Genomic DNA, 24126 nt, shown 5'->3' with positions numbered 1-24126 from the left:
TATAAATTCCAAGAAAACAACTTTATCCTCAGTTTCATTATGAGTGCTATTACTTACAGGAACACAGAACAGTAGTTGGTTGGCTGTGTAATAGTGAAAGTGAAACCAGTGAATGAAAGTATTTTGCAAGATGATTGGTTCTTATTTTGTCTCGTTCTTATTTCCTGGTACTGCATGATATTCTTGTTTTATCTCCTGGTATTGCATGATATTCCTGGTACTGCATGATATTCCTGGTACTGCATGCTATTATTGTTCTAATTTCCTGGCACTGCATGATATTCTTGTTTTCCTCCCTGAAAGGGGCAGGATCAAACAGTATTTATGCTATTTAAAGGAATAGTGAAGGTCAGAAAAGATAATCAGAACATTTCTGCTATTTGTGTGCTACGGATTTATCTCTGTGTGATATATAGCACCGGTGATCCAGCACAAGGAAGCTATGGCTTTACGGCATGCTGATATAATGACTGTTTCTACTACAGGGGCATCAGCTAAAACTGCAGGATATGACAAACTTTCCTTTAAATGGTGAGTACTCCCTGCACTGTTTTTCCCCAGTATACATGAAAATTAGCACTTATGTTTTATAGCCATATTCTTTTTGTTTCATTTATTGTTGCTGTAAGAAGATCAAAATTATAAAAATAATTTTGACTCATACAATTTTCAACTAAAATATAACTTAAATCAGTTAAATGTAAACCAGGGGCAGAACTACCATTGGTGCAGCAGGTGTAGTGTCTCCAGGGCCCAAGAGCTGCAGGGGGCCCATAAAAGCCAGCCATACATAGGCATAAGCAGAATGTGTACAATCCTAATGCAGGGAAGCCTTTCATTAGTGCAAGTTGCAGGTCCATTTATGTATCCTCCAAATCATTATATTGACCAGAATGTATTTTATTACATTTGCTTTTTATTGAGTTACCTTTGGGGTGGCCCCAAAAAATCTTGCAGCAGGGCCCTCTGTTGAGTAGGTCCACTACTGATGTAAGCAGAATAGGACTTATTTTGTGTGAAAATACAAATGAGTTAAAAACATAGAGCAAGAAAATATTAAACACTATACACAAAAAGGACCAGATTACGAGTGGAACCCCTTTATTTACGCTCAAATCTATAATACAAAGGGCGGGCTGTGTAAATTACAGCAATTCCTTTTGTGCAAAATTGCAGTAATTTACGCTCCCCATATTTTCTATGGGTAGCGTTGAGCAGCAAATGTCCAAACGCAATCACATTTGCCTCTCAAACTTATTACACAACCTAGTTTGGCTGGAAAAAAAACAATTGCACTAAACTTTTCTATTAACCCCAAAACCACCCCATTGCAAAGTAACTCACTACATTGTTAACCATTGAACTGCCACCCCTATTGCATAATAACCCACTACACTATTAACCCCTAAACTGCCACACACCCCATCACAAAGTAACACATTACACTATTAACCCCTAAACTGCCACACCACCCATCACAAAGTAACTCACTAACATCTAAACCCCTAACCTAACACCCCCTAAGTTACCCCAAAACAGACTATTTTTAGAGTAATTTTTTTTTAGATAGACTTTTTTTTTGGGGGGGGGTGTTACTTGAAGAGGTTTGTAGACTTTTTTTATTTCAGAAAAAGAGCTAACACTTTAGGACAATGCCCTACAAAAGGCCCTTTTAAAGGGACATTAAATACTTTGATATTGTACTATAAAATGATACTAGTGCAGAAATGTGTTAAAAAAATAATAAATCAATGTGATAAAGTAATATTAAAGATACCATACTGTATAATAGTGTTCAAAAGTAATATTTTCATTGTGTAGGATAGATCTTCTCATGTGTCCCCAAATTACTCAAAAGGATAATGAAACAATCTTAAAAAAGGCTCTTGTTACAGCCGAAACACAAAAACAACAGTTACCTGGGGTCGATGCATGACTTATTACTTGTTGGTAAGCACAATTTTGTTAGTAGGTTTTATTTTGTTATAACAAAGTGCACTATGTTAGTACTTTTTTTTAGGCTATGATTTTGCACTTTTTACCTTGGAGACTGGTTCATTATCCTTTGGAGTAATTTGGGGACACATAAGAATATTTATCCTACACTATCCTACACAACAGGGATACTATTATAAGTAATGTTTGATATTGTTTTTTAATATGACATTGATTTATCATTGTTTAACACGATTCTTTACTATTAGATACACAACTGTTTTTGCAAGGGTAAACTGTACCCCTGTGGTAAATTGTGATCTTTGCGTTTCTAGAAGTACATTTTATTTTTATCTCACAAAAACACATCCAGACATTGCTGGATTCAAGAATGTTTTACACAAAAGGATGTTTTAAGAGTTTATTGGGTGGGTTTTATTTTTAGATTAGGGTTTGGGCAACGTAAAAGAGCTAAATGCCCTTTTAAGGGCAATGCCCATCCAAATGCCCTTTTCAGGGCAATGGGGAGCTTAGGTTTTTTAGGTAGGTTTTTATTTGGGGTGGTTGGTTGTGTGGGTGGTGGGTTTTACTGTTGGGGGGTAGTTTGTATTTTTTATTACAGGTAAAAGAATTGATTTCTTTGGGGCAATGCCCTGCAAAAGGTCCTTTTAAGGGCCATTGGCAGTTTAGTGTAGGTTAGGTTTTTTTTATTTTGGGGGGCTTTTAAATTTTGATAAAGCTATTAGATTAGGTGTAATTAGTTTAAATATTTGATCATTTCTTTTTTATTTTGTGTAATTTAGTGTATATTGTTTTTTATAATTTAGAGTTTATTATTTTTTGTAACAGAGTTTATTATTTTTTGTAATTTAGATAAATGTTTTTTGTAATTTAATTTATTTAATTATAGTGTAATGTTAGGTTTAACTCTACTTAGTTAAAATAAATGCAAACTTACCTGTAAAATAAAAATAAAACCTAAGCTAGATACAATATAACTATTAATTATATTGTAGCTAGCTTAGGTTTATTTTACAGGTAAGTATTTAGTCTTAAATAGGTATTATTTAGGTAATAATAGTAATTTTGATTTATTTTAATTATTTTAAAGTTAGGGTTGTTAGGGTTAGGGTTAGACTTAGGGTTAGGTTTAGGGGTTAACATATTTATTTAGTGTTAGTGATGTGTGAGGCTAGAGGTTTAGGGGGTTTATAACTTTAGTATAGTGGCGGCGGCGATGTTGGGGGTGGAAGATTAGGGGTTAATAAGTTTAGGTAGGAGGCGGCGACATTGGGGTGGCAGATTAGGGGTTAATAAGTGTAATGTAGGTGGTGGTGACATTGGGGGCGGCAGATTAGGGGTTAATAAGTGTAATGTAGGTGGCGGCGACATTTGAGGCGGCAGATTAGGGATTAATAAGTGTAATGTAGGTGGCGGCGACATTGGGGGCAGCAGATTAGGGTTTAATAAGTGTAATGTAGGTGGCGGCAATGTCGGGGGTGGCAGATTAGGGGTGTTTATACTCGGGGGTTTATGTTAGGGTGTTAGGTTTAAACATATATTTTCTTTCCCCATAGGAATAAATGGGGCTGTGTTACGGAGCTTTATGCTCCAGTATTGCAGGTGTTAGGCTTTTTCTTCTATGGGGAAATCTTGCTCCAGCACATAAAAGCAGCTCACAGCAGCGCTGGTATTTGGGTTCGGTATGGAGCTCAACGCTGCCATATTGCCTGCTAACGCCGAGCTTTTGAAAACCTGTAATACCAGCGCTGTTAAAGGTGAGCGGTTGAAATAACTTGCAAGTTAGAAGCAAGGCAGCCATAACGCAAAACTCGTAATCTGGCTGATTGTTTTCTATGTAAAAAAGTTTATTTTTCCCTGTTACATTCCTAAATTGTGTGAGTGCACGGCAACTGGCAGGTTTATAAATGTAAATAACAAGCTACACAGAGGGAGGGGAGAGATAGCAGGCTGATTATACTTTTACCTGGAGGTTTATTCAATAAAATATTTGTTTTTATTTGGCTGGCAACATTATTAAAAAAATGTCAGTCCTTCTATTTCCCTAGTGGAATTATATAAAGCCACTTTTATAACAAAACATAACATTTGTAAATTACACAGGAATCTATCATATTACATATGTGCACTGTAAAATCTAATTTAAGTACACCGGAAGTGCAAAAACACATACAATTGTACATATTAGTATAAAATACAAAACATAATTTTTTCGGAAAATGGGTTGAACATGTGGGTTCCATGGGCGTGTTTGAATTTTTCTCTCAAATTCCAGCGTTATTCTCAAAACATTTCGTCCCTGCAGTTCTCACTCGTTTTTACAAATGAAAAGGTGGTGAGGTTGTGACAAAATACTGAAAATACTAAATACCCTGATATTAGCTTGCATTGGTAGGTGGCGGTTTAGGCTTTACTCTCCTTACCACCTCCCATACCAGTGTGGGGGTTGAGTAGGTGATTATTGATGGTTAGCATTTAGTAGACCTTAATCTCCTAACCACTCCCCATACCTATATGGGGGTTGATTAGGTGATTATTGATGGTTACCATTTATTAGGCCTTAATCTCCTAACCACTCCAATACCTGTATGTGGTTTATTAGGTGATTAGGTTAGGGAATCTTATGGGTTAATAGTGCATTTATCTACAATATATTTAAAATATTATGCTTTTATATGTAAGATGCATATTCTTTAAACTATTGTATATAAACAAATATGCATTTATTTTTTTCTTGTGTTTTTCTTGTAAGCATAAATATATATTTTAAAATGTATATTTGTTTAAAAAGGTGCTAATATTACAATGTTATTATTACATAACAGTCATGCAGTTATGTAATATAATTATAATGCAACTGTCTTTTATAACATAAATATCTATTTTACAGATATATTTAAAATAATAAACGCATCAAGCAAGAACATCTACATTTTAATGTATATAGCCAATACTTAAAGGGACACTAAACACAATTATTTTCTTTCATGATTCAGGAAGAGAATACAATTTTAAACAACATTCCAATTTACTTCTATTATCGAAATTGCTTTATTCTTTAGATATTCTTTGCTAAAGAAATAGCAATGGACATGAGTGAGCCAATCACACGAGTCATCTGCAGCCACCAATCAGTAGCCACTAAGCATATCTAGATATTCTTTTCAGCAAAGGATATCAAGAGAATGAATCAAAATAGATAGTATAAATAAATTAGAAAGCTGTTTAAAATTACATGCTGTTTCCAAATCAAGAAGAAATGTGTGTTTCATGTCCCTTTAAACTAATATACATTATACGTAACCATGCCTTTCATTTCAAACATTATTGATATAATGTAGTTAGGCCTTACATTGATATTTAATATTTAAATTGTTATGCATGTATATTGCATAATGCAATTAGCTTGTTGTGTTTGTTAGTGATAACATAGATATATATGTTGATATATATATATTATGTTCTAGTAGTCAGTAGCATTAAAGTATATTTTTTACATAACACTCATGCAGTTATCAAGTAATAAACACAACAAGCAATATTAATTACATTTTTTTCTAACACCCCACACCCTCTTACTTTAACCTGCTTTGTGCAGTTATTTATTTATTTTTAAAAAAGCTATTTTTTTAATTTTAAAAAGGATATGTCCACTTTATTTTGGGGCAAATCGGGGGACATTTTTTTTTTCATTAACCAGAAATCTGATATGAATGCTACCTTCTGGGAGTAAGGGGGCACTTTATTTCTGGTCCCCCATTCCTCCCAAAAGGTACCACCCCCAAACAAGTGGTATCCTTAGGTGCCTCATGAAATTGACGACAAGATACTATAAGGGAGACTTGATCCCCGGAACCCTGCTCAATCGACATCCCTTTTAAGAAGCGGCAGACTGGCGGTCAATTCCGGTCTGACACCGATTTCCAGGAGCCTGGCTAGCTGGCAAGGTTTTGCCAACCCACCGGCGGATGGGCCCAATCTCTGTGACACATTATGTAAACAATGATTATAATTTTGAAAAAAGAAGGAAATAATCCCATACAACACTGTGCACTATAAGGTCATGGGATAGTATACAAAAGGTGATCTTCGTCGTACCTCAAAGAAAATGGAGAGAAACTTTCAGAGTGCCAAACCATACCAGAATATCCCTTAAAGCACAACAGGAAAACTACTCACATGATTTTGAGCTACTATAGCTCTAAGTGATGCGCTCAGTAACAAATGGATCCAAGACTGTATTTGTTGTAGGGGGTTCCAATATTTAATAACAAAAATACAAACGTGTTAAAAACTAAGATTCTTTAAAAAACAAAGTCCTTGCAAAATAGAAAGGCAATAAATGTCAGTCTGGGGTACCAGGGGCTATCAACAGGCAACACTTTCAGACCTTCTCCCTAGATAGATATCAGAAGGGTCCTGTGCGACTTGATTTCAATATGCCTGCCCCTCCTTGTGACTTTGCCGTTGTGCCACCATTCAGCAAGCGCTATACATAGCGCTTAACCAAATATGGACCAGCTCCTAAGCTTAGATCCCTGCTTTTTCAAATAAAGATAGCAAGAGAACGAAGATAATTTGGTAATAGGAATAAATTAGAAAGTTGATTAGAATTACATGCTCTATCTGGATTGAGAAAGAAAAAAAAAATGGGTTTAGTATTCATTTAAAGGAGCAGTAATGCACTACTGGGAGCTAGCTGAACACATTGGGTAATCCAATGAAATTAAGCATACATGTGCAGCCACCAATCATCAACTAGATCCCACTAGTGCATTCCTGATCCTGTGCCTACCTATGTATGTTAAAAAAAGATACCAAGATAATAAAGTAAATTATATAGTAAAATAAAAGTGATATGAAAGTCAAAATTAAACTTTCATTGTTTAGACAGAGCATGCAATTAAAAAAATGTCCCCAATACTCTTCCTTTATCAAAATGTCTTTATTTTCTTGGTATCCTTTGTTGTAGAGCATAGGTAGACTTCGGAGCATGCATGTGCCTATATGGCAACAGTGCAGTAATGCATATTATAACATTAGTGCAATAACAACATGAAAATATAAGGGCCTAAAAAGCTTAAAGTGGTAGTTAGATATGAATTTTAAATTCAAACATATTTTGCAGAATAGCATTATGTGCCGAAATGCTGTGGTTAAGTTATCCATGCAAAAGTGATCATTTTTTGATGATGCAATATTGGTTATAAGTATTTGCCTCCCATGCATGCTCTGAGTGCTGTTTGTAATGTGATGCATAATGCCACTGACAGTACTCAGCAGATACAATTAATACAAATGACATATTTCACCAATGCTATTTGTATCACTCATTCTTCCTCCTAAAATGCTCCCTTGCTTGTTGGTGCAGTTGGTCTCTATATAGTGTTACTTTACTTTTCATTATGCGCCTTTACTTTTAAAGGTGTGAAAGCATCTCATCGTATGGCAGACGATGATCTCCAAAGTCTGAATAAATATAAGACAAGAATCAATAATGTTGCTAGAAGGCATAGAGTGGATCCAGCTCTGCTTGGTGGAATAACTTCTCGTGAGACCCGTAGTGGGAATTATCATAAAAATGGATGGAGTGACGATGGGACATGCTTTGGTCTAATGCAGGTAAGAAATACAATTGTAAAAATGATTGTGGAGTGGCTGCTTGACGATTTTGCATCAGTATCATACATAATAATCCATTACATGCAACATCATCCACTATGCAGTTGATTTGTATTAAGTAAGGAATTCTACACTCTATGGGGCCGATTTATCAAGCTCCGTATGACCACTGCTTCATAACTTGTCCACCTGCTCTGAGGCTGCGGACAGAAATCAACCCGATCGAATACAATCGGGTTAATTGACGCCCCTTGCTAGCGGCTGATTGGCCGCAAATCTGCAGGGGGCGGCATTGCACCACACAAGAACTGCTGGTGCAATGATAAATGCTAACAGCGTATGCTGTCGGCATTTATCGACATGCAGCTGACATGATACGCTTCATCATATCATGTCCGCTCGCACTATAATAAATATATCCCTAAATGATAATTGAGTTGACCATTTCCTTCAGCACCACTCCTGAGCTTCTGGTTGGAAAAGCATTATTTGCTTAGAGGATGACAAGATGGACAATAATAAAATAGGGCCCACATGCCTTTCTATCAGTCTGCTTCCCACCGTTAAATGTCTCTACAACGTGCTCATTTGGTAATTAAGGCTATTATTGGGATATAGCAGCTAGGGTAATAAGGGGTTATTTAGAAAGAAGTGCAATTTAAAAGAAAAAAAAATGCAGTTTACTGTATCTAACTTACTTTTTTGCCTTTGTATACTTTGTTGAAACTTAGCTTTTTCTATGAGAACATTCCTAAGTAGGCTCTGGAGCATACAGATGTCTTACTTTATAGCATCTATATTTGTGTTATACATATAGGGCTAGATTACAAGTGGAGCACAATCAATAGCACAGGAGACGCTATCTTGAGCTTAGGCTCCCTCTACAAACAACGCACAATCAGGTATTTGAAGTGGATAATTACAATTTTTAACCAAAGCATCTTAATGCGGGTCAAACTTTTTTTAGCGCTTCCTATACTTTTAATGGATAGCATAGGGAGCGCTATTAACACGCTTATTGCAGTCGTATTACAAGTTAAAGGGACAGACACTGAACCCAAATACCATTAACAAAAGTACTTAAATGGACAGTCTAGTCAAAAATAAATTTTCATGATTCAGATAGGGCATGTCATTTTAAACAACTTTCCAATTCACTTTTATCATTAATTTTGCTTTGTTCTCTTGGTATTCTTAATTGAAAGCTAAAGCTTGGTAGGTCATATGATAATTTAATAGCCCTTGAAGGCTGCCTCTTATCTGAATGCATTTTGACAATTTTTCACAACTAGAGGCTGTAAGTTCATGTTTGCCATATAGATAATATTGTGCTCACGCACGTGGAGTTACCTAGGAGTCGGCACTGATTGGCTAAAATGCATGTCTGTCAAAAGAAATAAAATAAGGGGGCAATCTGCAGTGGCTTAGATACAAGGTAATCATAGATGTAAAAAGTATATTAATATAACTGTGTTGGTTATGCAAAACTGGGAAATGGATAATAAAGGGATTATCTATCTTTTAAAACAATACAAATTCTCGTGTAGACTGTCCCTTTAAGTGCTTCTACTTTTTGTGACCTCACTGTGTATAATGTTCTCAGTGATATAATTATATGCCACTAATTACTGGCAATGCATGCACCAAATATTACTTATTATACCCCTAGACAAAGGAGTAGCTCAAATGTCAGAGGACAGGGGTGAAGCAGTAGTTCACCCATTTTGCTAGTGGGAGCAGGAGTGATAATGCTAGTGAGAGGTGGCATTGCCTAAGCTGTAATAGTGAAAGTGAAGTTCCAGATAGTCTAAATAGGAACAATTCACAATGATATTTGTACCTTTAATAAAATACAATAAGCACATATACTAGTACTCTGGATAAGACAACACTCTCTAAATAAAAATATTCCTATACTATTTTTGTAAGTGCCCCCAAAGTGTAATTAACATAGGATAATGTTAGTCATAAATTAAAATACAATTTATTAACAGTGAAACAATAATAAAGCAACATGCAAACAGCAATAGTAAAAATAATCCTGTTAATAAATCAGTGATTAGCAAACGTACAGGTGAAACTCGAAAAATTTGATTATCGTGCAAAAGTTCATTTATTTCACTAATGCAACTTAAAAGGTGAAACTAATATATGAGATAGACTCATTACATGCAAAGCAAGATAGTTCAAGCCATGATTTGTCATAATTGTGATGATTATGGCTTACAGCTCATGAAAACCCCAAATCCACAATCTCAGAAAATTAGAATATTACATGCAATCAATAAAACAAGGATTGTACATAGAACAATATCGGACCTCTGAAAAGTATAAGCATGCATACTGTATGTACTCAGTACTTGGTTTGGGCCCCTATTGCAGCAATTACTGCCTCAATGCGGTGTGGCATGGAAGCTATCAGCCTGTGGCACTGCTGAGGTGTTATGAAAGACCAGGATGCTTCAATAGTGGCCTTCAGCTCTTCTGCATTGTTTGGTCTCATATCTCTCATCTTTCTCTTGGCAATGCCCCATAGATTCTCTATGGGGTTTAGGTCAGGCGAGTTTGCTGGCCAATCAAGCACAGTAATCCCACGGTCATTGAACTAGGTTTTGCTGCTTTTGGCAGTGTGGGCAGGTGCCAATTCCGGCTGGAAAATGAAGTCAGCATCCACATAGAGCTTGTCTGCGGAAGGAAGCCTGAAGTGCTCCAAAATCTCCTGGTAGACGGCTGAGTTGACCCTGGACTTAATGAAGCACAGTGGACCAACACCAGCAGATGACATGGCTCCCCAAATCAACACAGACTGTGAAAACTTCAAACTGGACTTCAAGCATTTGCAGTGTGTGCCTCTCCATTCTTCCTCCATACTCTGGGTCCTTGGTTTCCAAATTAGATGCAAAATTTGCTCTCATGAGAAAAGAGGACTTTGGACCACTGAGCAACAGACCAGGTCTGTTTTTCTTTAGCCCAGGTAAGACGCTTCTGACATTGTTGTTGTTCAGGAGTGGCTTGACAAGAGGAATACGACATTTGAAGCCCATGTCCAGGATCCGTCTGTGTGTGGTGGCTCTTGTGAAAGTCCCCAACACTTTTGAATGGCCTTTTCCTGACAATCCTCTCCAGGCTGCGGTCATCCCTGCTGCTTGTGCACCTTTTTCGTCCACACTTTTCCCTTCCCCATAACTTTCTATTAATGTACTTTGACACAGCACTTTGGGAACATCCAACTTCTTTTGCAATTACCTTTTGAGGCTTTCCCTCCTTATGGAGGGTGTCAATGATGGTTTTCTGCACAATTGTCAGGTCAGCAGTCTTTCCCATGATTGTGATTCCTACTGAACCAGACTGAGAGACCTTTTAAAGGCTCAGGAACCCTGTGCCTAGAATATTGCACCTTTTCACAATATTCTAATTTTCTGAGATTGTGGATTTGGGGTTTTCATGAGCTGTAAGCCATAATCATCACAATTATGACAAATCATGGCTTGAACTATCTTGATTTGCATTTAATGAATCTATCTCATATATTAGTTTCACCTCTTAATTTGCATTAGGGAAATAAATGAACTTTTGCACGATATTCTAATTTTTCGAGTTTCACCTGTATGCTATTTAATATCAGTATAATGCAACAAGTGTGAGTATACCATTGGCAAACCTATTTCCTAATAACAATTGTAAGGTTAATTAAATTAAATGTAAATTAAAACAGTAACTCCACAAGTATCTGTGTGATGTAGTTTGGTTGTACGATTCAGCTGGAAATTTACCCTTGGCTTAGTGGAAATGTGTCCTCACCACTACTAGAAACAATTATGGGGCTCCATTACATATGGGGCGTCGCCTGCAAAAGCTGGCGCCGCCACTTTTTACGAGGTTTTGATATCCAATATACAGTGGCGCATATAAATGAGTCACATATATTTCACCCGGCGGCCGTAATTTTTACTCCCATAAGCTAACATGGGACCGCTTCGCAAATCGGTATCACATATTCAACGCAAGGACTTACGTGGCAAAAATGGAGAAATTTTACTCCATTTTCACCTCGCCACACAGGCAGTCGCAGCAAGCAAGTATGTGAGCACTGTAACTCCTGTAACTGCCTGAAAATATAAACTAACACCTAATGCATGCTCAATATCTATCTACCTGTCAACCGCATTCCCCCACTGCAATAACTAATTAGGGCCTAGATTACGAGTTTTGCAGTAGCTGAAAAATCAGCGTTAACAGGTGCTTTTTTTTTGGTATTACGAGTCTTTCAGGTTTAGGGTGACCGCACACTTTTTTGGCCTTACAGCAAAATGACTACGTAAACTTCGTAAAGTCTTTTTTCTATGGGACTTTCATAGTGCTGGTATTACGAGTCTGTCCTGGCAGGCCAAAAAGTGAGCGGTACACCCTCTCCTGTCAAGATTCCTACCGCATTTGAAAGTCAGTAGTTATGAGTTTTATGTACAACGCGGTAGCATAAAACTCATAACTAAAGTGCTAAAAAGTAAACTAACACCCATAAACTACCTATTAACCCCTAAACCGAGGCCCTCCCGCATCGCAAACACTATAATACATTTTTTAACCCCTAATCTGCCGCTCCGGACACCGCCGCCACCTACATTATACGTATTAACCCCTAATCTGCTGTCCCCAACATCGCCGCCACCTACATTATATTTTTTAACCCCTAATCTGCTGCCCCAACGTCGCCACCACTATAATAAACATATAAACCCCTAAACCGCAGCATTCCCGCTTCGCAAACATTAGTTAAATATAATTAACCCCTAATCTGCTGTCCCTAAGATCGCCATCACCTACCTACATTTATTAACCCCTAATGTGCCGCCCCCAATGTCGCCGCCACTATATTAAATGTATTAACCCCTAAACCTAAGTCTAACCCTAACAACCCCTAACTTAAATATAATTTAAATAAATCTAAATAAAATTACTATCAGTAACTAAATAATTCCTATTTAAAACTAAATACTTACCTATAAAATAAACCCTAAGCTAGCTACAATATAACTAATAGTCACATTTTATCTAGCTTAGGATTTATTTTTATTTCACAGGCAAGTTTGTATTTATTTTAACTAGGTAGCTAAAATAAATACAAAAGTACCTTTAAAATAAAACCTAACCTAAGTTACACTAACACCTAACACTACACTATAATTAAATAAATTAAATACAATTACCTAAATTAAATTAAATTAGCTAAAGAACAAAAAAAAACACACTAAATTACAGAAAATAATAAACAAATTACAGATATTTAAACTAATTACACCTAATCTAATAGCCCTATTAAAATAAAAAAAGCCCCCCCCAAATACCCCCCCAGCCTAAACTAAACTACCAATAGCCCTTAAAAGGGCCTTTTGCGGGGCATTGTCCCAAAGTAATCAGCTCTTTTACCTGTAATAAAAATACAAACAACCCCCCAACAGTAAAACCCACCACTCACACAACCAACCCCCCAAATAAAAACCTAAATAAAAAAACCTAAGCTCCCCATTGCCCTGAAAAGGGCATTTGGATGGGCATTGCCCTTAAAAGGGCAGTTAGTTCTTTTGCCGCCCAAACCCTAACCTAAAAACCCCCCCACCTAATACACCCTTAAAAAAACCTAACACTAACTACCTGAAGATCGACTTACCGGGAGACGTCTTCATCCAATCCGGGCCGAAGTCCTCAACGAAGCCGGGAGAAGTCTTCACCCAAGCCGGGCGAAGTAGTCCTCCAGATGGGCAGAAGTCTTCATCCAGACGGCATCTTCTATCTTCATCCATCCGGCGCGGAGCGGGTCCATCTTCAAGACATCCGACGCGGAGCATCCTCTTCTGGCGACGACTAAAGCTGAATGAAGGTACCTTTAAGTGACGTCATTCAAGATGGCGTCCCTTAGATTCCGATTGGCTAATAGAATTCTATCAGCCAATCGGAATTAAGGTAGAAAAAATCCTATTGGCTGATGCAATCAGCCAATAGGATTTAAGTTCAATCCTATTGACTGATCCAATCAGCCAATAGGATTGAGCTCGCATTCTATTGGCTGATTGGAACAGCCAATAGAATGCAAGCTCAATCCTATTTTAGCTAGGTAGTTATTAAATAGTTATTAACTATTTAATAACTATTCTACCTAGTTAAAATAAATACAAACTTGTTACATTGTACCTAGCTTAGGGTTTATTTTATAGGTAAGTATTTAGTTTTAAATAGGAATTATTTAGTTACTGATAGTAATTTTATTTAGATTTATTTAAAATATATTTAAGTTAGGGGGTGTTAGGGTTGGACTTAGGTTTAGGGGTTAATACATTTAATATAGCGGCGGCGACGTTGGGTGCGACACATTAGGGGTTAATAAATGTAGGTAGGTGGCGGCGATGTTAGGGACGGCAGATTAGGGGTTAATTATATTTAACTAATGTTTGTGAGGCGGGAATGCGGCGTTTTAGGGGTTAATATGTTTATTATAGTGGTGGCGACATTGGGGCAGCAGATTAGGGGTTAATAAGTGTAGGTAGGTGGCGGCGACATAGGGGGCGGCAGATTAGGGGTTAATAAATATAATGTAGGTGGCGGTGATGTTGGGGGCAGCAGATTAGGGGTTAATAAGTATAATGTAGGTAGCGGCGGTGTCCGGAGCGGCAGATTAGGGGTTAATAATTATAATGTAGGTGGCGGCGATGTCGGGGTGGCAGATTAGGGGTTAATAAGTGTAAGATTAGGGGTGTTTAGACTCGAGGTTCATGTTAGGGTGTAAACATAAATTGTATTTCCCCATAGGAATCAATGGGGCTGCGATACTTAGTTTTACGCTGATTTTTTGCAGGTGTTAGACTTTTTTTCAGCCGACTCTGCCCGTTGATTCCTATGGGGAAATTTTGCACGAGCACGTTACACCAGCTCACTGCTGACTTAAGCAGCGCTGGTATTGAAGTGCGATTTGGAGCAAAATTTTGCTCTACGCTCACCTTTTGTCTTTTAACGCCGGATTTCTGAAAACTCGTAATACCAGCGTTGCATGAAAGTGAGCGGTGAGAATAACGTGCAAGTTAATACCTCACCCCTGTTACCGCAAAATTCGTAATCTAGGCAAAAGTATATTAACCCCTATATCCGCCATCAAACCCACATCGCAACTAATAATTAAAGTATTAACCCCTATATCCGCCATCAAACCCATATTGCAACTAATAATTAAAGTATTAACCCCTAAATCTGCCAACCCAAACATAGCAAACTACCTAATAAAACTATTAACCCCTAATCCGCCATAAACCCACAACACAATAAACATATTAAAGTATTAACCCCTAACCCGCCAAAGCCCACAATGCAATGCTAATAAATCAATAACCCCTAAACCGCCAATGCCCACAACGCAAATAATTAAACACTAAGCCCCCTAACCTAACTCCTTCTAAACCAGGGGTGGGCAGACTTTTGCATTACAAGGGCTACCTCTAATTTTATGCCAAGTGACGTGGTCACCTAACTAAAAAAAAAAACACCAGTCGCTGGCTAAATTTTTTTATTTTTGATACAAATAGGACCTGCTGGCTGAAAATTGTATTTTTTTACACAAATAATACAGCTTTAAAAATCAGTGGCAGTCTTTAGTAATAAATACAGCCGTGTTCTTTCTGCTAGAGCATTCTCTTTACGTCACGGTGGGACCATCAAGCAACCTTATCTGTGTACCGCGCCTGCGTATGAATAAGTAGTCTCAAAATCAAGACGGCTCGAGTCTAGGGCTAGCGGAGTAGTCAAGCCTGGAACACTTGGGAAACCCACAGCTCAGGTACAACGATGACAATGAACTATTCTCAGCGAATCATAGACAGACTCAATCTACAAAGTAATTTTATTGGCTGGATGCCATGTCAGGTTGATTAGGGGGCAGATCCTGTTGACTGCTCTCCATCCGTCCGCTACTAGCTGAAGACTACTGCAAATAGTTGGGACAGTGACAGCGGCAGGACCTGCAGGTTCTGTACCTCCTTACACAGCAACAAGAGACTGGTATAGTAGCAACAGCACTGACCTGCACAATTTGGTGACAACAAATTCTGGGGCAGAATCTGCAGAAAAACTAGCACAAAGTATAGCTACTATTAGTGTGTCAGAGAAAGTATCAGACAGCAGCATCAAAGCCTGGTACAGAGGTGAAATAACCTGAGGGGAGTAACAGACCCTGAGAAAAAACAACACCAGACCATTCACCCAGCATAGCCTGGTGACAAGTAACGGAGGAGAGAACTAGAAAGTAGCAGCAGAATATCAGACCGAGCACGACCCGGAACTGCCAAACCCGGGGATACCAAGCAGCATCTCAGCCTGGAGCATGAAGAGTCTGTACTATGGACTGACCGCTCTTGAGACAAAAAGTAGGAGAATTTGGGACAGACAGTAACCAAAGCTGGGGCAGCGAATTCAGCTACAGCCGCGTCGCGCATGCTAAAGTACACATACCGCCATAATAGACTCAAAACCGATTTCAAAAGTCTGCATAAGTGAAACATTTCTCTTACATCTACAGTGGCGTAAGTCACTAGCGACTCCAGAAATTAGTATTTACAAACATTTCTGGACATCGCTAGTTTATCCGACTTACGGCACTTTATGAACTGTCGGCACCCTATATGTAATACCCCGATGTGCGAGGTGAAATTACGGGCGTTGTGGGTTTCAGTGCTTGCGCTGAAGCCTGCGCCATATATGTAATCTTGCCCATTGTAATAAAAAAAACCATTTTGTTTATTTCCTTGACCCTGTAGAAAACATATGTGTAGATGTAAATTATTGTCCTTATTTAGATTGGAATAACGAAAATAAATAAATGTATTTATATTAGTTTGCTGCAATAGTCCCATGTAAGAAGTTATATGTAGGATTATATAAAAAGCAATGAGGCCCATTTATCAAGCTCCGAATGGAGCTTGAGGGCCCGCGTTTCTTGTGAGCCTGCAGGCTCGCCAGAAACAGCAGTTATGAAGCAGCGGTCTAAAGACTGCTGCTCCATAACCCTGTCCGCCTGCTCTGAGCAGACGGACATAGGTCGCCACAATTCAACCTGATCGAGTACGATCGGGTTGATTGACACTCCCCTGCTGGCGGCGCGAATCTGCAGGGGGCGGTGTTGAATCAGCAGCTCATAAGAGCTGCTGGTGCAATGCTGAATACGGAGGCGACCTTGAAAGCCGCCTCTAATCTAAATGCATTTTGACAATTTTTCACCACTAGAGGGAGTTTGTTCATGTGTTTCATATAGATAACATTGATCTCATGCACATGAATTTACCGAGGAATGAGCACTGATTGGCTAAAATGCAAGTATGTCAAAAGAACTGAAATAAGGGGGCAGTCTGCTGAGGCTTAGATATAATGTAATTGCAGAGGTAAAACGTGTATTATTATAATTGTGTTGGTTATGCAAAACTGGGGAATAGGTAATTAAGCAATTATCTATCTTTTAAAACAACAAAAATTCTGGTGTTGACTGTCCCTTTACTCCTGTTTCCGGTGGGCCTGAAGGCTTGCATGGAAACAGATACATTCAGGGCCATTCGGCCCTTAATAAATCAGTTCCCAAGTCTGTGTGTGATGCTGGAGATTTTGTAGTCAGCTTAAAGGGACATTGTACACTAGATTTTTCTTTGCATAAATGTTTTGTAGATCCATTTATTAACCCATCTCGGAGTGTTTTTGTAAACATGTATTGTTTTGCTTATTTTTTAATAACATTGTACTGATTTTCAGACTCCTAACCAATCCGCAAAGTATCAATTGTAGACCCAGGTCTACAAATTCTTGCTGTTATTGTTTGTGTAATCTATATTTTTATATGCAGGAAGGGAGGGAGGGGGGATGTCTGCACTTTTTGTTATCCCAGCCCCTTTCACTGGGTGTCCCAGCCTAAACACATCAACGGTACTAAACTGGGAGCTTCTAAGTAAGTTTTTAAAATCAGTATCTGTGCATACTCTTCTTTATAGTAGTGTCTATTACATGTAGTTATAAGAAAATTGGTGTACTCTGTCCCTTTAAGTTACACCTAGCCAAGAAGGGGTTATCTCCTCCATCTGCATCTTTTGTGTAGAGTATATTAAGTCTTCCCAAGTCTGCCTGGTCTGTTCAGTCCTTCTCCTTAGTGTTAGATCCCCTATTTTATGATGAAATTCTACAAATGCTAATCACACCTATAACATTCTCTCTTTGTGGTAGGTTCAATGTCTTGCTTAATTTTGCTTTATTTTACAAATAATTAGAATGATTAAAATGCCATTATAGTTGAATAAATTATATGTTAATGATTCATTAAAGCATGTAAGTTTAATACCTGCAAAAAGTTAGAGAAAATTACTATGGAAAATGATTTCCCCTTTGTTATGACAACACTACAGGGGAGAGTCTAAAGCATTACCACTTAAGTACCAGGTAGGGACACAGGGGGGAATCCTCAAAACTGAATTACTCTGATGAACAATCTATACTATAATCGCGTTCATAAATCATAATGCGTCCGTTGCCGTCGCCAGTGCACACACATCCTCAAAGGAATGTTGGCTGCGCAAGGCAGCCAAAAGAATCCACCTGGATGCAGCGTAGGCAAACCGAAAGCCTTAAAAAAACAAAAAAAAAAACAAGAACCACCCGCACAAAATAAATAAAAAACACGTAACTGCCCACATGAAATAAATAAAAAACACGTAACCGCCCGCACAAAGTATAACAAAAAAAACTAGCTTCCCGCACAAAGTATTAACAAACACCTAAACCGCAAACCCCCACATCGCAAAATAATAAAGTAATTAACCCCTAATCGGCAAATAAAATAATTAAAATAATAACCCCTTAACCGCCAACCACCCACATTGCAATAAACCTAATTTACCTATTAACCCCTACACCAACAAACCCCCATATCACTATAAACCTAATTAACCTATTAACCCCTAAACCGACAAACCCCCACATTGCAATAAACCTAATTAACCTATCAACTCCTAAACCGACAAACCCCCACATCCCAATAATCCTAATTAACCTATTAACCCCTAAATTGACAAACCCCCACATCGCAAAAAAAATCCTAGCACTAAGTCCCAAATAGGTACTCACCATTCCTGAAGTCCGGCGGAGAAGGTCTTCTTCCAGGCGGCTCCATCATCTTCTATCTTCATCTGGAGCGAAAGCGGCATGGAGCGGAGGTGCGGAGCTGGCTTCCCTGATGCGGGGATCCTCAGCAGTGGTCCTAGTCAGCAGCGATTCTCAGCGGCGTGGAGGCTCAATCTTCATGCGATCGTCTGTCGCACACTTAAGATTGAATGCAAGGTACCTCATATTTATTGGCGTACCTTGCATTCCTATTGGCTGAAATTTTTAAATCAGACAATAGGATGAGAGCTACCGAAATTTTATTGGCTGATTTGAACAGCTAATAGGATTTCAGTAGCTCTAATCCTATTGGCTGATTTCAAAATTTCAGCCAATAGGAATGCAAGGTACACCAAATTGATTGCGGTACCTTGCATTCAATCTTTAGTCTACGACGGACATCGGATTTAAAGGAGCCTCCATGCTGCCAAGGACCACCGCTGCGGACTGCCGCCGTTGAGAAAAGCTGCTAAGGATCCACGTGTCAGGGAAGAGAGCTCCGCACCTCTGCTGCGCACCGCTGGTGAGGACCGCCGCTAAGGATCCCCAGCTCTGCACCTCTGCTTTGTGCCACCTTTGCTCTGGATAAATATAGAAGATGATGGAGCTGCCTGGAAGAAGACCTTCTCCGCAGGACTTCAGGAACGGTGAGTAACTATTTGGGGCTTATTTATCAAGCTCCGTATAGAGCTTGAGGCCCCTCTAAAGACTGCAGCTCCATAACTTGTCTGACTGCTCTGAGGCAACGGACAGAAATCAACCCGATCGAATTCAATCGAGTTGATCGACACCCCCTGCTAGCGGGGGCGGCATTGCACCAGCAGTTCACAAGAACTGCTGGTGCAATGATAAATGCCAACAGCATATGCTCTCGGCATTTATCGATGTGCCGCGATATGCAGAGGACATGATACGCTACCTTTTTAAGATTAGGGATTTAATGGGCTGCCCTTTTTAGATCAGTAAAATAGCTAAATGCCCTTTTAAGGGCAATGCCTATACAAATGCCCCTTTAGGGGCAATGGGTACTTTAGTTTTTTTCAGTGTTAGTTTTTATTTTATTTTGGGGGGTTTGGTGGGTGGGGGGTTTTACTGTTGGGGGGTAATTGGTAGTTTGTTTAGGTAAAAGAACTGTTTAACTTAGGACAATGCCCTACAAAAGCCATTTTAAGGGCTATTATTAAATTAGTATTAGATAATTGGGTGTTTTTATTTTGGAGGGGATTTTTTATTTTTATAGGGGTATTAGTTTAGATATAGGCCCATATTTATCAAGCTCCGAACGAAGCTTGAAGGGCCGTGTTTCTGGCGAGTCTTCAGACTCGCCAGAAACACCAGTAAAGACAGCTGCTCCATAACCCTGTCCGACTGCTCTGATGAGGTGGACAGGAATCGCAGGAAATCAACCCGATGGAGTACGATCGGGTTGATTGACACCACCCTGCTGATGGCCGATTGGCCGCAATGTTAAATGCGGAGAGCGTATTGCTGTCCGCATTCAGCGAGGTCTTGCGGACCTGATCCGCACTGTCGGATCAGGTCCGCAAGACCTTTGATAAATAGGGGCCATAGAGTTTACATTTTTATTTTGGATAGCTTTGTTTATTTTTTTCTGTATTTTTAAATTTTTTATTTTTTGTATTTTTAGTTTTGGGTGTTGTAGTTTCTTTTTTTAAATAGACTGCCCTCTGGGCAGGCTTATCGCCTAGTCTGATAATAAAGTTCCAGTGGAAGTATAACTAAAGACAAATGTTTCCATTTTCAAGAGAAATGTTCATTAATGTATTTGTTTCAAGTTTAGAACTGGAAGAAATTGACATTTTCTCTGTTATGGGTAGGGAACAGGATGACCTTCCGGGAAAATTGAAAAGATCTTGATCATCTTAAAAGGTCCTTTCTTTCCCTCTATCGTAAGGGACAGGAGAGAATATATTTTTAAGAGGTCTGGAAAATTGAAGTCTGACTCCAGTTTTCTAAATGTGGAAACTGCATGTAAATAGATTGAGCATAAGGTCCATTTTGGGCTTGATCATATGATTTCTTAGAAGATCTGAACTTATAGGAAGACTTACCAAAATAAAGGTTGAAAGAAACCAACCAGAGGCTTGACGTTTCACTCATAAGAAGAAAGGAACCATTACCATTCTGTAATTTCTATAATAACAGCATTACATTTTTTTTTCCTTAACTGAATGTTTCTAACAATTGTTTAGAGCCTTTATCTGATGCCCAAATCTTCAGCCATAGGGGGCTAGAGCTCTGTTTAGGGAAAGCTGTCATTTAAGTATCCAAACACAGAATGATAATAAAATGTTGCAGAAAAATAGGACAGCTAGATTATCAAAAAATATTATGAATATAACCAAATTTTGTCCATCTAAGAGCCAGAAAAAAAAAATAGTTTATAAGTAGAATCAGAAGGAATGATCCCAAATTGGAAAGTAACGCTTGTTCATGAGGATATACTTTTTGGGTTTAACTAGGTCCCCTCCCAACAGAGAACGTTTATGTACAATTAGAAATACCCTTAAAGAGTTAGGAGGCTGGAGTCAGTCAAATATGGTATACTAGGGGGTATAGAATCAATGGCATTTTACCATACCAATTAAGCATATCATTAGTCTAAGCTTATGAGCATCTTTATTCCAATAGAATATAGTTTTATTTTTTTTATTTTGTTGTTGTTGCTGTTTCTAGGTTAGCAACATATGGCACAAGCCTCGTGGAGCATGGGACAGTGAAGAACACCTTAATCAGGCCACAGAGATACTGATTTACATGATAGATGCCATTGATAAAAAATTCCCACACTGGAACGCCCAGCAACGTCTCAAAGGTCTGTTTGAGTTTGACAGTGTTTAGTACAAGATTATCAGAGAGGTATATGTTGGGGGATTAAGGCAGTTTACTATGACATTTTGCTAAATGTTGGTGAAATCCCACAGGATCACAGCAAAGCAAAGTGTGAAACCAGCACTGATAATGCTGACGGGCTGTTTTTTTCCCCTTACGAAAGATAAGCTAAAGAATAACTGCTCACAGAGCCTTTACCCTGGTGACCTGAGGACATTTTGAGGTCAAATATCTTTTTTACATAGAAATGTTCATGTGATTTGTTTTCTAATCAGTTTTTACAGATGTGCTACATCTCTTAAGTAATTTAGCATATGAGTAACATGTCCCTTTAGCGTAAAATAACAGTGATATTCTTTTATTATCCAATAGAGAGGCTTTTTTCTTTGTCTAGTAGATAAATAATAAATTATTACATTTCCCATTAATATGCAATACAATTGAATATAAATCATTTTGGGTGGATGTATACAAATCTGTTCATGATACATATTACATTATATTATATTGTATCATATTGCCTAGTCCTGATTACCATATTAAAGCTATATGCTATTTGATCTCTTTATTTTTTATTACAGGTGCTCTTGCAGCTTATAACGCTGGTCCTAACAAAGTGGTGGATGAAAATATAGACAAATACACCTTTGATCAAGACTATGCCAATGATGTTATTGCTAGGGCACAGCGTTTTAAGCAACATGGATATTAATTAAAAAATGGAGATCTCTCCTCTGAGCAGTTCTCAAGATAACACATTGAGGGCCAGATTATGAGTGGAGCACTAAAAGTTATGCGCAAGCAAAACGTGTTTATCACGGGTGTTTGTGCGCATCGAGTTTACCACTCGTATTACAAGTTGAAATTAAATGTAATCACTCGAGCGCAATAGTGATTTACCCTAGAATAATTACCACGTCCTCAAAACTCTGGTTAACTGTTTCACAAAACTAAAAAAAAAGTGTCACAAAACACATAAAAAAAAACATTACAAAGTACAGTTACCCTCATAATAACACCATCTAATAAAATTATTTTAAAAAATATTGCACAAAAAAAGTTATAAAGGCTCAAAGATATGAGGTCTCAGGTGAAAGACAAAGTTTTAACATAGAGATACATACATATACATGTCTAAAGGTGTGTGTGTGTATATATATATATATATATATATATATATATATACATTATATATATATATATATATATGTTTGTGTATATATATATATATATATATATATATGTTTATGTGTGTGTGTGTATATATATATATATATATATATATATATATATATATATATATATATATATATATATATATGCAGGTATGTGTATATATGTATTTATGCGTATTTACAAGCAAATATACACATATAAACACATAAATACATAGATACATATGTATACATATACAGTATATATATATACAGTATATATGTTGTGCTTTTGATAATGGAGGTGTGCCAATACCTTTTTGTTGTATAATTATTGGGTCATATTGGCAGCACTCCCAAAAGATGTGTATATAAACTTTTTGTAAGGTGTGCTAAAAAACCATATTGTATTTGTTTTTAATTAGGGAGACTGACCATCTCCCATTTGTTTAAGCACCCCACCCAAGTTCAGGTGTGCTCAGGACTGTGTAAAAGAGTTGTGAACCAGGGAGTCTAATTCTATTATGAGGAGTTAAAGCAGGAATGATTCTGTGGCAAAAGAACTGCAGTGTTAGGACCAGTCTATATTGGGACACCTTGTAAGTGATGACTGGCTAAGCAAAATATGGCCATATTGTGTGACTAAGATCCCAATTTTATTTAAAAAGGATAGTTGTTTGCAGGTATTTCTTTGCAGCAGTTTAAAAAATATGTTGTGCTTTTGATAATGGAGGTGTAACAATACCTTTTTGTTGTATAATTTCTGGGTCATATTGGCAGCACTCCCAAAAGATGTATATATAAACTTTTTGTAAGGTGTGCTAAAACACACACACATATATATATATATATATATATATATATATATATATATATATATATATATATATATATATAATATAGAATATGTTCTATGTATTTATAAATAGATATTCCTATATATTATATTATATATATAAATACATATAATAAATATATGTGTGCAAAATACCATCATAAATATATAGAAATATGTATTTATAAATAGATATTCCTATATATCTGTATATATCTATACCTATATATAATAATGAGTATATGTATATATTTATATATATATATATATATATATATAAATATATATATAAATACATATAATAAATACATGTGTGCAAAATACCATCAGAAATATATAGAAATGTATTTATAAATAGATATTCCTATATATCTGTATATATCTATACCTATATATAATAATGGGTATGTATATAAATATATAAATATAATACATATATTTGTGCAAAATACCATCAGAAATATGTAGAAATATGTATTTATAAACAAATAGAACAAATGCTACTATGTGAAGAACATTTGAATGTTA

The 24126-nt window shown here is 37.4% G+C and overlaps 1 protein-coding gene across 1 annotated transcript; it reads left to right on the top strand.

The window, feature by feature from the left end:
* The first annotated feature begins 458 nt into the window (after positions 1-458).
* On the top strand, positions 459-22653 carry LOC128651930 (lysozyme g-like). Its single transcript, XM_053704894.1, has 4 exons — positions 459-531; positions 7382-7578; positions 21454-21592; positions 22191-22653. Exons 1-4 carry the CDS (start codon positions 510-512, stop codon positions 22319-22321), a joined length of 489 nt encoding a protein of 162 aa, XP_053560869.1. The 5' UTR covers positions 459-509; the 3' UTR covers positions 22322-22653.
* Positions 22654-24126: the final 1473 nt, after the last annotated feature.

Source organism: Bombina bombina, chromosome 3 (genome assembly GCF_027579735.1).
Source record: "Bombina bombina isolate aBomBom1 chromosome 3, aBomBom1.pri, whole genome shotgun sequence".
Lineage (NCBI taxonomy): Eukaryota > Metazoa > Chordata > Amphibia > Anura > Bombinatoridae > Bombina > Bombina bombina.
This window is presented reverse-complemented; position numbering and strand designations above follow the sequence as displayed.